General features: G+C 41.0%; 1 protein-coding gene and 1 long non-coding RNA gene across 2 annotated transcripts in view; both read right to left on the reverse strand.

Moving 5' to 3' along the window:
• Positions 1 to 243: 243 nt before the first annotated feature.
• Positions 244 to 18,436, reverse strand: part of LOC107993804 (RNA-binding protein MEX3B) — a 56,338-nt gene continuing 38,145 nt past the window's right edge. Inside the window, exon 2 of the mRNA XM_017050427.3 lies at positions 244 to 6,947. Within this exon, the coding sequence (XP_016905916.1) occupies positions 5,971 to 6,947 (977 nt within the window). The 3' untranslated portion in view covers positions 244 to 5,970. The remainder of the gene's footprint in view (positions 6,948 to 18,436) is intronic.
• Positions 14,681 to 18,039, reverse strand: LOC133666248 (uncharacterized). Its single transcript, XR_009830112.1, has 2 exons — positions 15,564 to 18,039; positions 14,681 to 15,223 (listed from the first exon to the last, which is right to left on the reverse strand). It is a non-coding gene; the product is annotated as an uncharacterized LOC133666248 (long non-coding RNA).

An 18,436-nucleotide genomic window follows, 5' to 3' on the forward strand; every position in this document is an offset into this window, starting at 1 on the left:
CTTTCTTTCTTTTCCACGATAGAGTAAAGATCGCATACTACGACCGTTTTCTCGCCCGTCTGTCTCTCGTCCGCGTGATCGTCGAGAATCCGTTCACTTACGTTTGTGAACCCCGTGTCTTATTCACTAAAGCGCGCACGCGCGACACGAATTGCGGCGCGACGTTCGAAGTTCCCGCCAAAGAAGAAGCAAGAAAAAACGCAAGAAGAGCGAAAACTCGCGCCCGTCATTCTTTCGAATTACTTTTTCTTTTTTCTCTTTTTTTTTTATTTTATTTTATTTTTTTTTTTTTTTACTTTCTATCTCTTCCTGTACTTTCACCTTCCAATTCACCCATTCTCACCCTTATTCCTTGATCTCGAGCTGCGAGAATCAGATCAGACTTTATGCAGCAATATTAATGATAATTACCTGGCATGATCTACATATGCATGTACAAGCACGCCGACCGTCTTTTTCTTTTTTATCTTTATATTATACTCTGCGCGGCGGCGTCCTCGTATATCGGAACGTAGATGCTAAAGAGAATACCTATAAATATAGTTATATGTATATATATATAGAATATAATATAATAATATATAATATAATATAATAATAATATATATATATAATATAATATAATAATATAATATATGTTTATATCATCACCATACCTTTTACGCATCTTTTCTTTCATTCATTCACTATCAATCACTCCCTCTCAATCTTTCTAATTTATACTTAACATAGAAAAAATATAGAATTTACTTTGCCTCGAAAAAAACTTAAATATAATAAATCTCTCTCTCTCTCTCTCTCTCTCTTCTCTCTTTCTTCTCTCTCTCTTTTCTCTCTCTCTCTCTCTCGAACGTCAATTATGATATATATATGTATACATATATAATGCGTACATATATGTATATATATAAATATACGACTTTTTTTTTTAATTTTTCGTGTGTAACTGTATGTGCGTGTGCGCGCGTAAGTCTGTGTGTATGTAAGTATGTATGTTACGTGTCGTGCATATTAGATTGCGTTCGCATGTGTCTGTCGTTTGAACGTGTATGTACATGTGTATGGGCATGTGTGTAAGCGTATGTTTTAGAAGAATTCCTTGCATCTAAGAGTGAATTTGTGATTCGTGTTTGACAGGATGAGTGATGTCCTGTGGAGCAACAAATAATATCATACATATATATCTAATATATACATATATATATATGTGTGTGTATATATATATATATATGTATATATATACATACATACTGGCGCTAAGGTTTATCGCATCTCTATACGAAAGCTGGGGTACAGATGTAGAGACACTGCGTAATGAAACTGTGTGAAAAATTTTGTGTGTGTATGCGTGTGTACTTATATACTTGTATCCGTTTCGATAAATAGCTCACGAAGAGAATGCACTTTTGACAAGAAGGAAGAATTTTTCTTACTTTTCTTTTCTTTTCGTATAAAAAGTATGACACACGAGTAATAGTGATTTGGGGGGAAGAGTTTGATAGCATGTTCGAAACGAAACAACATACGTCTAACAAGACACCTGCTGAACGATCCAATATATATATATGTATAAAAAAAAAAGAAATACAAAATAAAAATAATATTAAAAAATAAAAAACGAAGAGGGTGAGTCAGGCTGAAAAACTACCGAGACACCCGCTATACAGAGCTGCGGCTCGAACGATCCGAAAAAATATCTTCTTTATATTCAATCATCCGTTATATCCAACATTGAATGACGAATATATACTTTATATGTTATATCTGTTAATAATATACCTCGACTTGTTCGGAGCTGCGACTTGAGCATATCTTCGTTTAAAAATGGCAACGATTGACAAGAAGTTTTCGACGATATAAAAGAAAAAAAACGAGAAAAGAAACGAAGGGAAAATAAACAACTTCGCACAGAAGTAGTAAGAGTAGTTAGTAATAGAATACTAAATAACGAAGAAGGATCACGCGACGAGCGAAAAAAGCGGAGAAAGAAAGAAGATAGGTTCAAATCGAATTTGAAATCAGCATAAATATAAAACAAAAGATATACATACATACATACATATATATATAAAAAGCAACAGAAAAAAGGGCCACGTGGATCATGGATGATCCTTTGGCTCCTCCCTTAACGTCGTATTGTAATAGTTTCGTCGGCTTTTTCCTCTCGGCTTTTTCCTCTCCTTGACGTCAAAAAAAAAAGTGGGCCAACGTTCGTCTTGCTCTTGAGCGATAAGGATCGTTTGTCCAGCTTTTTTCCCTTCCGAAACGCGATTACACGAACGAACAATGTTTCACGATGAAAGAAGGAAAAAGAAAAAAAAAAAAAAGGAAGAAAGTGAATTGGAACATAAAGACACGTACCGGTCATCCTCTCGTTTCTAGTGAAGGACGAGCATCGTAATTTCTTATCCCCCTATACGTCGATGGCGCGGGTTATGACTTTTATCGTACTATCGAAATCGCAAGACATATCATAAGAACAGTATGCGAAGATGGAATAAGAAAAAGGATAACGCTAAATGGGGGAGAAAAATATACGTATTCGTACTTTCTTAACGAGAGGACACGGTGACGCGTACTAATGTCGTTTCGATATATATATATATATATATATATATATATATATATATATATATATATATACACATATATATATATATGCGATATAATATAATATAATATAATATAATATAATATAATAATACGATTGTCGAGAAAGAAAAGCTAAATGTACACGGATCGTCGATCCCTACGGTGGAAGATACATCGGTTTAATATTTCCTTTTGAAAGAGCGAGTTGTTACTCGGATTATTATTTAGGGCTCGAAGAATACATTTAGAGGGGAGGAATAAAGTCGACCGCACCCCGTGGGGATCGACCGACGGCGTTTCTTTTTTTTTTCTCCTTTTTCTTCTTCTCCTTTCTCTCCTTTCTTTCTTCCTTGCTCTCGTTCTTTTAGCGATCAGGGAGAAGCCGGTTCACGCGTACCCGCGATGCGCCCCGTATAAACCTTAAAACATTTTTTCCTTTTTTTTTTCTCTTAAGCGCCGTCTTTTTTTATTTTTATTTTTTTTTCCTTCATTTTTCCGCTTCTTTCCCCCCTCACCCCTCTTTTTCGCCGGTTTATTATTCCCCTTATAGAACTCTTAATAATAATTTCCCTTTGTAACCGGCGTGTGCAACTGTCCCTGACCACCCGTCGTCCCGTCGACGAAACGCGCGAAAAATACAAAATCTAAATCTCCTCGATAAAATATCATCCATCTTACTGTCGTCAGACTTTTTTTTCCTGACACCATATATATATATATATAATATATATAATATATTTATTTATGTTTATATATATATAATATATATTATTATTAATATTATTATTATTATTATTATTATTATTAATATTATTATTATTATTATTATTATTATTATTATTATTTCAATTGCTATGTCGCTTATATAAAGATAAGATAATACTCTAGTAGCGAGGGAGGCTGGGTGGAACGGGCACGCCGTTTTAATAATACTATCATCTATAAGTAATTTCGCGGCAAATCGAGGGACACGTGACCACTCACCCTGTTTTTTTTCCTTTCTCCTTTTTAATCTTTTTTCTTTTCGTGCGATGTGTGCCTGTATATATATATATATATGAGATCGGCTGTTTGTAATATGTGTAGTACGTGTGTATTTATGTATAGGTATGGGTGATAGTGTATCGGGTACAAGTTACGTCAAGTATTTGGGCAATTTGTTCGGTAATCGTTCGCTGCGATTATGTACGATAAGCTCGCAGGTCCCGGAAGTTCAAGTTACGTCGATGCATCAGCCGATAGTATCGCAATAGTGAAGAATGAAAAGTTTTCACTTGTCATGAGATGAAAAGAGTAATCAGAGAAGAATAAATATCTCAATGATATCCCAGATTATCTTATTCGCTGGTCGGAAACGAACAATGGGATTAATTATTTTGATTGATATACAAATAAAATAATAATAAAAAAAATTTCAAAAACTTAACTATCGGAGGATGTACGACCTTCCTTCGTCATCTATTCTCTTTTTATACTCCGATTTATATCGTTTGATTAACATATCAAACACTCTCCCTACGATCACGTGACCTAACCTATTCTTCGTTTTAGCTTAGAGAGTTTATAAAAGATACGAAAACACTTTAAACGTTTTCTGAGATTCACATTTTCTTACAAGGAAGAAAAATTATTACGATTTCTTATGCGTCATGCATCGCATTTTCAAGTCTTTTCGTTTTTTTTTTTTTTTTTAAGACGACACGATCAGCTGTTCGTGCGCCGCCATCTTTGAATTATTGGTCACGTGATCATAGGAGACACGAAGAGCGTAACGATCGAGAGAGCGAATGACCTCTGCTGCAACTGCGCTTTTAACCTTTCAAATGCATGTCTTTATTCGTGAAAATCGAAGCTCGTAATTCCCATATATATAACGTTCAGAACGATAAATAGGACGTTTACCATGAATAGTTTTCTAAATAAAAATATAGAGCTCGTAAAAATTTTATATATCAGTGTTTGCAAGCACCTTTGATATAGCGTTTTACAATATTTCGCGGATAATAACGTAATAGAAATTACGGCTTCGATTTCACGCGAGATATGGTGGAAGAAGGACAACATACAAAAATATTTAAAAACTATCCGAGTCTCTTTCCCATACGTATATATATATATACATATATATATATATATATACGAATATATATCCTCATCGTGGATTGTCAATTATATAAAAATAATAACGTCTATGCTAATTAAAAATGTTAACATTGATAAAAACTCGATTGATTCGATTAAATTCGTCCATTCCATAGATTGCCTTCGATACAAAAAGAATTTGTAGAAAAATATACCATGATGATGAATACGATCAGCGAATGGAATGTTATTGCGATAATATCGAAACGCACTACCTTCGGGCCTAATTTTTTTTTTTTTTTTTGATTTTGAGCTGAATAAGTAGCGTCAACAAGATCTTCGCTACTGATGAAGGTAATAAAACGTGCGTGTCAAACATTTTCCGATATTTCGAAGGCAATCTCATAAAATACGGCAAAGCCAAACGTATCCTTCTTCCACGTTACAGATTCGCCGCGTCCACGATAAAATAAAATGATCGCGCCCATTTTCATTGCTCTCCGTTACGCGTCAGCTCAATCCACTTTGTCCTTGTTTTGTAATTCTTTACGTATAACACGTAAACCTGCGAGCCGGACTATAAGCTACGTATGTTATATTATATCGAGGGTAAAAGTATGAAAACGATGACAATGAATGAGCGAGTATGTTATTTCATCTCTTTCTCTCCCTCTCTTTCGCGCTCTCGTTCTCTCGCTCTATCTCTCTTTCTCTCTCGCACAAACACACATTACCTTTTTCTTTCCCTCCCTCTCTCTCTCCCTCCCTCCCTCCCTTCCTCCCTCCCTCCCTCTCTTTCTCTCTCTCTCACACACTCTTTCTCTTCCTCTTTCTCTCCCACTCTCTCGTTCTGTATATTCTCGTAGAACTTAAAAGCTGACTTCGTTGTATTCGGTCGGCGGGAACGACGCGACAAATAGCATTTATATCGGGGCATTCCCGGCGCGTAGAAGAGGTTATTGGCAGCAGTGGAATTGAGACATTGTGCGCGTCCGGTCCCCCGACGTCGCAACGGGATTTCGCGCACCGTTTCGCGAGACGTGCGTGGGGACGCGAGCATAATATTTTTTTTTTCCTTTTTTTTTCATTTTTTTTCTCTCTTATATACGGAAAATTCGGGATGGGCGTTCTCCAGCGCCGTCGTTCCTGGATGAGCCGCCAAAAGTCGAAGAGCAGACAATATGATCATTGATCGATGGTGAGAATCTTTATAGAGCCGCTGTACCAGGTGCCGCGACGCAGTTCGGAGCCTGGGGGAGGAGGGGGGGTCAGTCCCGCCGGCTCCGGTCCCGGTGCTTAAGAGAAGATACGAAGCGCCTGTAAGACGGGCCTGGAGCACACGGGGCAGCTTGGGTCGGAACTCTCGCAGACCCGGTTGCCGCAGTCCAGGCAGAAGTGATTGTGTCCGCATGGGACGAGGGCGGCGGTGACCTCCTTGTCGCCGCACACCACGCATTCCCGCCGTCCACCGCCCAGCAGCGAGTCCGTGGGCGACGTCGGGCTCGCTGACGCCGGCGGGGATGGCCTCGAGGGTAGCGCGACGCCTGGGAACGACCAGATCGAGGAGGCGGATGCCGTTTGGGATTCGAAGGAGGGCGACTCCCCTAGGCCCTCGTCCCTTTCCATACCAGCGCCCCAAATCGCGACGAGATCGTTCAGCCCAGGCGCGCCGGAGCTACTGGACGAGCTACTGCAACTGCCGCTGCTGGAGAACGCTCCGCTGGATCCGTTCGAACCGTTCGAGCCCGGTGGGTCGAGGCAACCAAGGATCGAGCCCAGGCCACCGCGACAGAGGACGCTTAGCAGTTCCGAATCGTCGAGGGTGGTTCCTGTGCCGGTTCTAAGTGCTATGTGTGCCTCGATCTCGCGCCTCGCAGCCTCCACGCTTTCGGGAAGTCCCGTCACCTCGAACACCGGCTCCTTGTCGCGGCTCGGCGTCACTATGTAGGTGTGGGTCTGGTGCTGGATTCTCTTGATGGTCGCGCCCTTCGGTCCTACCACAAGCCCGACTACTCTGTACGGGACTCGTACCTGAATCGTCACGTGGCCAGGAACGGAGGCTGGTGGGCCGGGAGGCGCGCCCAACAGGGCGCCCAGCGAGCTCTTGCGGGAGGCACGGATCTGGGAGAAATGCTCTGCGGCCGAGAGTATCTCTCGCTTTGCGCGGGCCACGTCCTCCTTGCGCCCGGTCACCACGAACACCGGCTCCTCACCGCGCACCGGGGTCTTGATGTAAGTGTTGGTCTTCGCTCGGAGTGCTTTGATTTTACAACCTGCAATCAAACGGGGAACGATCGTTTAGATCCAATGTTCCTGGAAACCGCGTGGGACGGATAGAAACAAGCTACCCTTGCGTCACGAGTAGGAATGCGCGCTAAAAAAACGTTTTATATATATATATGTACGTATAATCAGTTGGGATGCTTTTTTTTTCCTTCTTCCGAACTTCGATACGATCTTACTGGCCGTAATCGCGTTACTTTTCCTCGAAAGATGAAGGGGATCGAAATTTATGATTTAATGTATAAACCGTACGTTGTAATATAAATTTAACGCGTATAATACGGTTTAAAGAGTCCATTTTGTTACAAACAGGCCGTTTTAATGCCTCTATAATAAAAATATATCTATAAAATGTCGTAATAACACGTCGGTTAAAATATATTTCAGGTGCTGACACGTTGCGTTAATACGTGTAACAAGAATGAGATCAAGATATCGGATGAAACGAGCAAAAGGATGTAAAGCAAGTGCATTAACTTTATCAATGTGAACGATCACTTGCCCACTTCTCCAATTCTCCTTAAACGAAAAACGCACACACACATATATGTATATATATATATACGTTCCTTCGTATCTAAATAATTGAAATCTTCTCCACGATCCAACCACGGACACCCGAAAACCTCCCATAATATCCTTCCAACCGTATCCATCCAACAACAAAATCCACGATGCGAGAAGCCACGATCTCGGTGGCGAAGATTGGCAGAGAGAGAGGAGATGGCTTTGTCATGACGCAATTGTCTGTACACAACGCGAGATCCACACGCCGCGGTACGAAAAAGGAGAGAAGCTGGAAGAGGTTGGGATGGGATGGAAGAAGGAAGAAGAAGAAGGAAGAAGAAGACGCGGGAAGGAGACAGAGAGAAAAAGAGAGAGAGAAAGAGAGAGGACAAGGTGCAGGAAACTGGAAGGAAGGAGGTCCCGACCCGGTCTGGTCCTCGGTCTCGCAGACTCCCTGGCCTTGAGCCGGCGCAATGCTAGCAATGCAGGTGAACCACTCCTCTACCTTTCCTTCTTCAACGCTCGATCACCTTCTTCCGTCCGTCTCCGTCCTCCACCTTTCTCCTTCCCGCGGCTATCCTTCGCGGTCTTCATCCTCCTCCTCCTCCTCTTTCTCTCTTCTCCCTCTGCTCCTCTCTCTCTCTTTCACCAACCTCCCTTTCATTCAGTTCACTCTCTCCTTCGGCGAAGCAACGACACACGCGACTGCTCTCTCCCTCGCATACCATTGAATCTCTCCTTTCCGTCTTTGTCTCTTTCTCTTTCTTCCAGCGTTCATTAGGCAGGGTCTTTTTCTTCTTCTTCTTCTTTTTTTTTTTAATTGAATCTATCGAAAAGCTAGGCCGCGATCGTAAATCACACGGCGATTTTGAAGTTGATTTAGATAGGAAAGTGGTCGGCCATGGTTTTTCCCCTCCGATCGAGAGCGGAGGAGGAGGCACGGGGCATGGTCGAGGATGGCTCGTGGTCTTCGCGTGTCGTTGACCAAGGGGAGTTTGATCCTTGGAATGTGGAATGGAATGCGTGTGTTTATTTTAAAGGTAAGAAAGAGTGTAATGAAATTCGTGTGCAATGATACGTGATATAATTATCCTCTGTATACCAAGATACATAAATATCGTAATAAAATCTAGCATAATTTCACGATTCGATTCGACGGGAAGAGTTTAGTGAAACTTGATAAAAATCTTTTTCTATGTATATATGATACATCTTCGTATACAATTATTGAAAAATTCCTTCGATAGAAATCTTTCCTACCAGAAAAACCAGCCAAAAATATCACGGAACAATCGATCGATCCTATGTTGGGTACAAAAGGGTCATCAGATAGATAGCACGCAACACGGTTCGTTCGATCGAAATGAGACAAGATTTCTGCCCATTCCGGCTGCTGCCTATATAGAGGTCGGTGAGAACATTCTCTGTACGAGGTTTAAACGTTTCCCTTGGTCGGGTACGTAGTCCTTGCGCGACGCGACAATGTCACGTCCATGGCTCTTCAGGGACAGCCGCTGCGGCACAATCTTGACATCGATACGGCCTTAACTGCACGCCACAACGCGATTCGAGGCGTTTAAACGCGAGAGAGGAAAGGGACACGAGAACCGCGACGCGAGGTCGTCTCGGGGGCGCGAGCGTAATTGCGCCTATAACCAGCCGAGAGCCTCCTTTATTCGCGGAAGTCCGATCAATTCAGCGAATTTTCTCGCGGAAAAACACTGGACTCTCTTTACCAGCTACGTAACCTTAAATACGTAGCGCCTCGGTTAATAATTAGATACGTAATTAATTTCATAGCAATTGTTATTAAAATTTTATTTCTTTTTTTCTTGCTTACATTTTCGTTTGAAGAAACATCAACGATTCGATTGCTACGGTGTAATTGACGATGCGAAAAGAAAAGAAAAATACAAATTTAATTTTCCTTACGAACTCTCTCGTTGCCAACCAAGATAAAAACCTATCGCGTGTCTGAGATAACGGATGCTTGCTCCATCTATGCAATTCCGCGAATCGTCCGGGATAATTCCGCGACAGTTAGCGAAGCATATATTATAATCAGGGCCAGGGCATTGCTCGCGTTCGAAATCGATTTCTCTCTCTCTCTCTTTCTCTCTTCGTCTTATTCTTCGTAGATTACACGCGCACATGCTAATCCCAATGGGATCGGGAACCATAGTTGCGAGGCATAAAGGTCAAACTTATGAAAAATTGATTTCGTAACGAGTAGAAACCGGGAATGATCCATGCACGAATCTCCAGCAGGGTAAGGTAAATCCTGTTTTCAGTTTCATCGATCACGCTTTATTTTCGGAACCACCATTGTACCCAACCTTCCAACCGTCTCCCGTTTCTTCCTTCCAACCGGTTTACCTTCGACGATTATGTTCATTCAACGGTTACGCACCTTTCCATCCCTCCACCACCCCTTTTTCTGTTTTTCTCCGATTGCTGAATCGCATGCATTCGCGTTCCCATCGACATCGAGGAGAATTGGATAAACTTACTTGAATAAGTTTAATACAAGTTTCGAGGATCCTTGAAGAAATGAATAAAAGTATCCTTTCTACTCAATGAGAAGAAATCTCAAAACTTCTCGTTACGTTGGGATCAATTTAATTTCTGTCCGAGAAAAACTGGACTGGATGAAAACTGGATTTTTATTATCATTATTATTATTATTCCTCGCAGAAATTGCAGATCGATGCGAAACCAAAAATCCCAGTTCTCGTTCCACTTTATTAACGTTGTAAATCCTCGTCCAAGGATACAATATCGCGTCGCCAGCGCGTATTTCATTCGAGGTCCGATGGGTTTGCCAAAAGTATGAAAGTGTCTCGTTCTGGAAGGCTAAACAAGGTTACGATTCCTTTGGCTATCGAGTTATTCGGATTATGGTTTAAGTTCGACAAAAGAAGATTGTGTTTGCGACAGAGTTTAGCTCGGAGGAATCCGACTCGTAGTCTTTATTTTTTCGGATTAGTTCTGTATAATATTCTCAACTCGTTTTCTCCGCCGTAAAAAAAGAAAAAGAAAAAGAAAAGGAAAAAAAATTGCCAAGAATTTTTTCAAAAGAGTAAGATATCGGAATGTTTCTCCGATAATATTCGAAACAACAATTTTTTCCAAAGTTCTCGAATAAACGTAAGAATGCTATGAGGTAGTAAGAGTTGTTAAATACAAATTATCCATATACTATATTTCAGTATTTTGCATCCGACGTGAGTTGCAGCTGTGAATAGCTAACGCTCAGGTTAAGTAGCTACTAAGAAAATCATAAGGCGAGGGGTTTACCCTTTCGTTACTGAAGGTGACTGCAGTCCCCTAACATTGAACACGTCCGTTGTATATTAAAGATTATTATAGTCATCCATCAAAATTTTAATTAACAATTGTGATCAGTTATATATTACAACTTATATCTTAATATTCATAGGTTGGTTAACATTTTCTCGCGTTTTTATTCCGTTCGATACGTATAAACCCAAACGAAAGGACGATAATCAAATACAACGAATAACTCGAAACTGATTGATTAATATCATCGTGATAAAGGGAAGCAAAAAAATCTTCGGTCCAAAATTGGAAAATCAAGTTGAAAGCAAACTTATCCACTTAACGCAATCTCTTCATCTCTTTATTTAAATTTTGTTCGTAAATTGACAATTCGATTCAAGTCAATGCTCAACCGTCGAACGATTCGTAAAAAGATTTTTTGAACTAAGCAAACCATTTTCAGAGAATTAATGATTGGCTTCCGATTGGATTTAAAGTTAAATAAGACGAGCTCGAATCGATCGTGCTATATCGAAAGGCAAGAAAAGGGAAAAAGAGGAGGGACGGAAATTTTCGGATCGAACTCGAAATCGTGCATGCCAATGACTAGGTGCATCGGTTATAGTAGCGATAAAACGCTGCGGGGGAAAGTCGGTCGTAATTCTAGCTGGCAAATTGTTAAGACGAGCTCGCCACGGCACAAGGGTAACCATTATTATCCGTAATCTGAAGAGGCATAAATTTGCCCAAGGATACAACGGCGAGAGATGCCTTGGGCCTGCCGTAGACGAGAAGAAAGACGTAGAAATCGAGGGGAATAAAAATTAGAGGGCTGGCTAGCCTGTGAAGAACCATATCGATGTCCCGTGAAAGCTATGGAAATAGCGTTCGACGGAGGATTCCGATTGGCGGAATCTTGATTGAAATAAAAACTAGTTTTATTAGGTATTGTTAAATAATTGTAGCGTTGAAAAGAGCTTCGATAGAATAAGATCTAAGTTTCAAGAAAATATTTCTGCCAAAGTTTCTAGGAAAATTGAAGCAATCTTCTTGAAAAATTATTATAAAATATATATTTTATTAAAGATTTAAATCTATAAACAAAATCAAAGATATTATTCCAATATTATTTATTTTTTTTTTTTTTGGAAAAAAGGATTAAAGAAGAATGATTTTCGAAATTTTTAATTTAAGATTGTCGATCTACTCTTCTCCCGCATTGTTCGACATTGCAATTTCAAACTGTTAATGATATAACTTCTTTGTTATCTCTTCTTGATAAATACTTAACGAATATTACAAACGATGATCTTGCAAATATATTGCATCATCAAGATGAAATGGATCATAAGTTGGTTAATATAATTTGATCCAACTGTCGAATAATGTATACGAATTCAGAAATATCGCATTATAAAATTCAATTAGATCAATGATATCCCTTCTCTGCATTCTCATTTTTATTATTAGCTTCTCGTAAAATTCATTAGCCATCGGACACATGAAACTCCACAACTTTCTTAATACAATTCAAATTAGACAACGACAAACTTTGAAACTTCGTTTAATACAGAAAGATGAAAGTCGTAGGAACAAACTTTAAAAATAGAGGAACGTCTGTGTCCAGGCCTACGTTTAATTAGACTTTTTTTCAAGTCGCTTAACTATCATGGCTCGAGCAACAGACTCTCAAGTACTCTTCCGAAGATTCGTCGACATCGAATCTTTCCAAGTTTTCAATGGATCGATAGCTCGAGTTTCTTTCGAAGTTTGAAGGGCAAATCCTATTACGTACGAGTAACAGTTTCTCGGGGAAAGTAGAGGAGGATCCTCTTTAGGTAGATGATGTTTCGATCGTTCTTATTTTTTTCTTTTCTTTTTTCATCACGAGGAACGAACAGGTCGGCGAATTTCCGTTTATTCAAGGTTCTCTCTTGTTCCGGAAATTCGCCTAGGGCGAAGCCTGGGCGGTTCCATTGGCTAAATAACTTGGAGAAGGCAGGTGGACCGAGGATAGGTACACGCACACCGATAAAAGTGGTACTCGCGTGTAGTTGGAGAACAGCCGGGAGGGAATGGGAGAAGGAAAGGAAGAAGGGTAAAGGAGGAAGAATCGAAGAAAGACACAGTTGAAAGAGAAGGAAACAACGTCGTCGACGACGATCTGGACGAGGATGAGGACCAAGTCGAAGACGACGACGACGAAGAAGAAGAAGAAGAAGAAGAAGAAGAAGAAGTAGAAGGTTGCCCCGTGGTCGAAGAAGGTGGCTGCTAACTCGATGCTGGTACCAATGGTTGTGTAGTGGTTCTGGATGGAGGAAGAGAAGGTGGGGCGTGGGTCGCAGACAGTTGAAGGGCCGCGGCCAAGGTGAGGTGAGACGGAGAGAAAAGTGAATGAAAGAGAAAGAAGAGTGAAAGAGAGTGCATCGAGGAGAACGCAAGGCGTCTTTTGCCTTTGTCTGCTTCTATCGAAGGGACAAGAAGGAACGAAAGAGATCGGCCCGATCCTTTCTTCCTCGTCGTCGAATTCTTCTTCTCCGTCTTTTTGTTCGCCTCCTTTTTTTTCTTTTTGCACGCATCGCGAAATCGCAAAGGACGAAAAGGAAGTAATAGGTTCGACTTATTGTGCTCGCGATATGAATCGACCATCGTCCGGATGCTCATCACGATCGGAAACAGCGTCTCGATTTAATCTTCCGTCACGCAATTTTCATCACAGGGACACGACGAAGTGAATCGGAGAGAAGATAGTTCTGAAAAGCGCGTTAAAAATGAGATAAGCAAGGAAAAACGGTGATCGACCGCGTTGCTTTGCGTGCACGCCCGCGATAACATTACGATGGATCGCAAAACCGGGTTCGTTATTCCGTTGATTTCTTTCTTATTCATTCAAGGTGCCATTCACGTAGCCGATGCACGTGAAGCACGTGGCCTGTTCCTCGTTCGAGTACAATGGCGAGCAAAGCCCTCTCCGGAGAGGAGTTTGGACCTTCTATTCCCACGATACGTCACTCTCTTTCTCTCCTTCTCTCGAATGACGTTGCTGAAATCTGCGGCAGCCGTTAGTAGCAGCAGCAGCAGCGGCAGCGGCGGCGGCATGTCTCTTTCCCTCTAGAGGCTGCAGGATCAATAGTTACTCGCCTCTATAACCGGCAGCTGCATTATACACGCTGCTTCAGAAACTAGTGGTCATAGTGTATGGTTCACGTACAACGTTATCGACAGATTTGCAATATCTATTACATGATGAAGTTGTCAAGCTCGTTACTTTGATACGATTACCATTGCACAGGGATTACGCATCTGGATTGATCCGTATCAAAAATTCTTTGTCGTTCATAGAGCTTCTCAATTCATCCTCCGTTTTGTTCCAGCTCCCGTCAAATTCCTATGAATGAGATGTACGTTGATGATAATTTTAAACGTTTTGATTTTCGAGTTTGAGAAGAAAGAATATTTATTCTCCTGGCGGAAAATCCTACGAAACTATCGTATTTCTTAGAAACACGCGAGGTTGCATTTTCGAAATGACGGAGGAGAAGGGAAAAAGAATCGTACAAGAAGGACAGGAACTCGGGGAGCCATCTGCTCGTCTTTTGCTTTAATTACAGCCACCAAATGCCTCGCCCGAGAGGCACTCGTCGTTTCCTCGGCGACTCGCCGACGACCGTGGGCGATATCGACATAAGTCGACCCGAAAAGAACGACGAGGAATTGGAATCGTACGTTTAAACATAGCTGAGAAAGTCGGTGGAGCAAAATGCTGGAAGCTTCTTTTCAAATATCCTATGTGACGTGCAAATATAACCAATAATTCGAAAGCTAATATTATTTATAATATTCCTTCACAAATATTTCAAAATCTATATTTATTATAATCTTGTATAGTTAATTAAACTTAGATGTTTAAAAGATTTAATATACTACTACAAAAAAATTTTATCGAGTTCTTTTATTAAAAAAAAAAGGAATAAATCTGAAACATTCCATTAATAAATGGACAAGATCCTGTAATATGTCAGAATTGTTCAATATATCGATAATCCATTCCAAACCGGAAAACGAGCATTCCATTACATAGAAAAGCTTCAATTACTATGGCGTTGATTATAGGGAATGAATGTGAAACAATGTTCAGGTAGAAAAAGATCGGTCGCTACATCGTGGTAAGTTTATTTAGGATTCGTGGGCCCTTAAGTAGCGGTACCCTCTGGCATCTCTGGACATTCGTGCGTCGGTACGTCCGCTCGTGGGGCACGAGCCGCGCGGATATCACGAGTTTCTCAGGCAGGTCAGTGAAACTGCGCCGTCAAGTTGAAGGCCAACACCCCCACAATGCAACGGCCGAGTACCACCGCTTGCCCCACCATCGTCCGATCCTCAACCACTTTATTCTCTCCTCCCTTTCCGCGCCATATCGTCCCTTCCTTGTCACATCGCCTCACGGTCTCCCCCTTCCCCCCACATAGTGACCAAGTCGCTGGAACATCCGAGGAAACTCCAATAACATCGATAAACTCTATGAGTAGTTAACTGTCCGCGACGGAGACGAAGGAAAAAAACGAGCAAAACTACGTCAATCGTATGGCGGACTTATTTACTTCTTCCAATCTTTTTCTTTTATATTTAGAACTAATTATAGATTTCATAATAAAAATAGTCGCAGATTATTTTGAAAAATTAATAAAATAGATTAAAAAACGCGGTTATATATAAATACAAATAAATTAGAAAAATTTTAAATTGGAGAAACAAATGTACGAAGCTTCATCGTGATCGATGTGCAACGTGTTCGAACGTACGGTCATGGTGATACTCACTAGCTTCCAGGAAAACCAGTCACCGATTGGCCGGACGCAGCGCCAATCATAGAAGCCCTTTGAAAGTGAGCATTGGCTCGCGAGCTAGGTAGAAACGAGTCGTGGTCATTCGTACGCCGACCACCGAGTCGTGCGGATGCATTATACAGGTGCATGTACATTCTTCCTTCTATTTTCCTGTCTTCCCTTTCGCCTTTCTTTCTTTCTCTGTCTCTTATACGTTTTCCTTTATCTCCTTCTCTGACCTCTCTCGAAGGCCAGAAATTCCAACCTCTTCTCGAAATAGATCGATGACACTCGTCCGAACAATCTCGCGCGTATGCACGCGTCGCTTCACCGCGTATGTGTGATTCGCGCACACGCACTTACATCCGTATCTATTCACTTCATATGTATCCGTACACGATCTATAGATGTATCTATATATACATATACATGGTATTCACGTGTGTGAATATAACATATATATACACTCTCGGGGCCGATGTCTCTGAAATAACCGAGCGAGGCACACTCGTCGGACAGGGGAATAAGGTGCAATGCACGCACCCGTTCACTGTGGCCTCTCTTTCTCGCTTTCTCTCCTACCCTCCCACCGCTAATGTCTCTCTTTCTGTCACGTTTGCCTCTTTCTTCGTCTACCGATATCGACTCTTTTTCTCTTTCTCTTGCACAGGCACTGCAACTGCAGTTGCATCCGACAGTGTCTCGAATGGCAGTGGGGGTCACACTATATTAAGATTGAACTCCACTGACACGGCCGCCCAACTGCGTTCATTCTCCTCCTACTCTTTCTTCTTTCTCTTTCTATCTCTCTTTCTCTCTCTGTTCCGTCACCAGTCTTTCTTTCTTCTCCCTTTCTTTCCGTCCGCACACGTTCAGTTTATCTCTCTTCCACTCTTTCTCTTTCTCTATGCCCGATGCTTCTTTTTCCTTTATTCTCTTTCTCTCTTCACTCTACTCGATACGTCCGCTATCCGGCTTGATACGCGACGATCGGTGTGTGTTTCGTGTTCTATAGAGAACATTCTGAACACATATATACACATATTGTGGAATACATTGTGCGCCGTCTCAAGTCTCGCGATAGAAAAATCAGATTACGAAAGACCGTTGATTTTCTAGACCGCGGGAACGTGTTACGTGTCGTCGGAAAGAATACGAAAGAAATGGCCAAGCTCTCGGTCATGTTACGATGAAGGACGCGGTATTTATTCGACGACGAAAGATTCGCGAATATGCACGATTATAAAGACGATATGGAAACCACATTCCAGTAAAAATCACTTAGAAAAATCGTAATTCTTTCTTTCTATTTATCACTACACTTTGCACGTAAAAATTCACATCGGTTTCTCTATCTTGAATACGTTCTTTGTCAATATTCGATTCGATCACTATTTAATGCGTTATATCGAAAAGATACGAATGATTCATCTTTATATTCGTTTAGTCCGTATTATAACACCTATGAATATCTATTTTCATCGCCATCAAAGGGCACTTATAACTTGAATAATTCGAAATAAAACTTGAATATTTCTTTTCGTAAACTTTACACAAAATGGCTTCTTCTGTCTCTACTCATGGTCAAATTGGTTTTCTCGCTTCTCGATCGCAGTGCGCACCATTGTTGGCGGCCAATTATCGTACTACGCTGGGCAACAGTTAAAGCTGAAACCAATATGGAAGAATGTTGCAAAATAACGAGGCGCGTTTAACCCATGGCCGATGATTCATTATTGGTTCATGGATAAGTGTCATGTATATGGTCTTACGCGGACTTACGCGAAAAGCACGGTTCAGTTATAATTACACATATTGGATATCACGATATTAATGAGCTACAGCGAATATAATGGGACATGCTGCCCACCGTGGAAGTCGACCACTCCGCCCAACGAGTGGCTCTCTCGATCGTTCTCGAGAGAAACCAAAGGGTGAGTCATTCGTCGATCGACCTACCTCAAACCTTTCTCAACCGGACGAGCGGAGACATGTGCTTCTCCGTCTCTTTCCCTTTCTCTGTCTTCGAGAAAACAGGTAGCTTCATTACGCGCCCAACGGCCATATTAGATTTTCTCCTTCGTGCTTTTGCTCGTTCCGCCACCTATCTTCTCCGACTCTTCTCCGTTGTTTGTCACGGATATAACTGCGCACAATCGCGTTCGATACTTTTGTTCACAAATCGAACAAATCGAGACGGCGTTGAGTAGATTACCTTGTATACGTTTTCATTGAAATACGAAACTAAGGACAGCGATGATTGTATATGTGTATTTAACTTGTCGCGAAGTATTTATTGACCGACAAATATACACGGTTCGTGTTTGCGGAATGATTTAGTTACTTCGTTACTGAGCGTATTTTTCGAAATATCATGAGAATTCAAGCAAATATTAATTTCAAATAATTTTAATATATCATACATACATACATCATAAAAGCATGTTAAATAAGTATATTAAAAATATAAATTTTCTAAGAATTATTGTACAAAACAAAGTGACAAACCAAATACATTAATCATATTTTAAACAAAATTTTATGAAAAAGAATATCATTTTTTTGCAAAACGAAACCATACTAATATTCTAATTGCATCAATTAATTACATCTTTCTGAATTTCAACATTTTTCTTTCAGCATGTACAATGTTAGGTTAGGACACGATTGTCGCAAAACCGGGATAAATCGATTACAACCGAACGTCGACGAAACTATCCCCTGACCTGGAAGAAGGGTGGAAGAAATGTGTTCGACCCCCAAACTCATGGGTATATCCCCCCATCAGCTGTGCCTCCAGCTGTAGGCCTCTTCGAATGCAAAAAAGCACGTCGTCAAGGGGCGAGAACCATAGTTCGAACGTGTAT

The sequence above is a fragment of the Apis cerana genome, linkage group LG6 (genome assembly GCF_029169275.1).
Source record: "Apis cerana isolate GH-2021 linkage group LG6, AcerK_1.0, whole genome shotgun sequence".
Lineage (NCBI taxonomy): Eukaryota > Metazoa > Arthropoda > Insecta > Hymenoptera > Apidae > Apis > Apis cerana.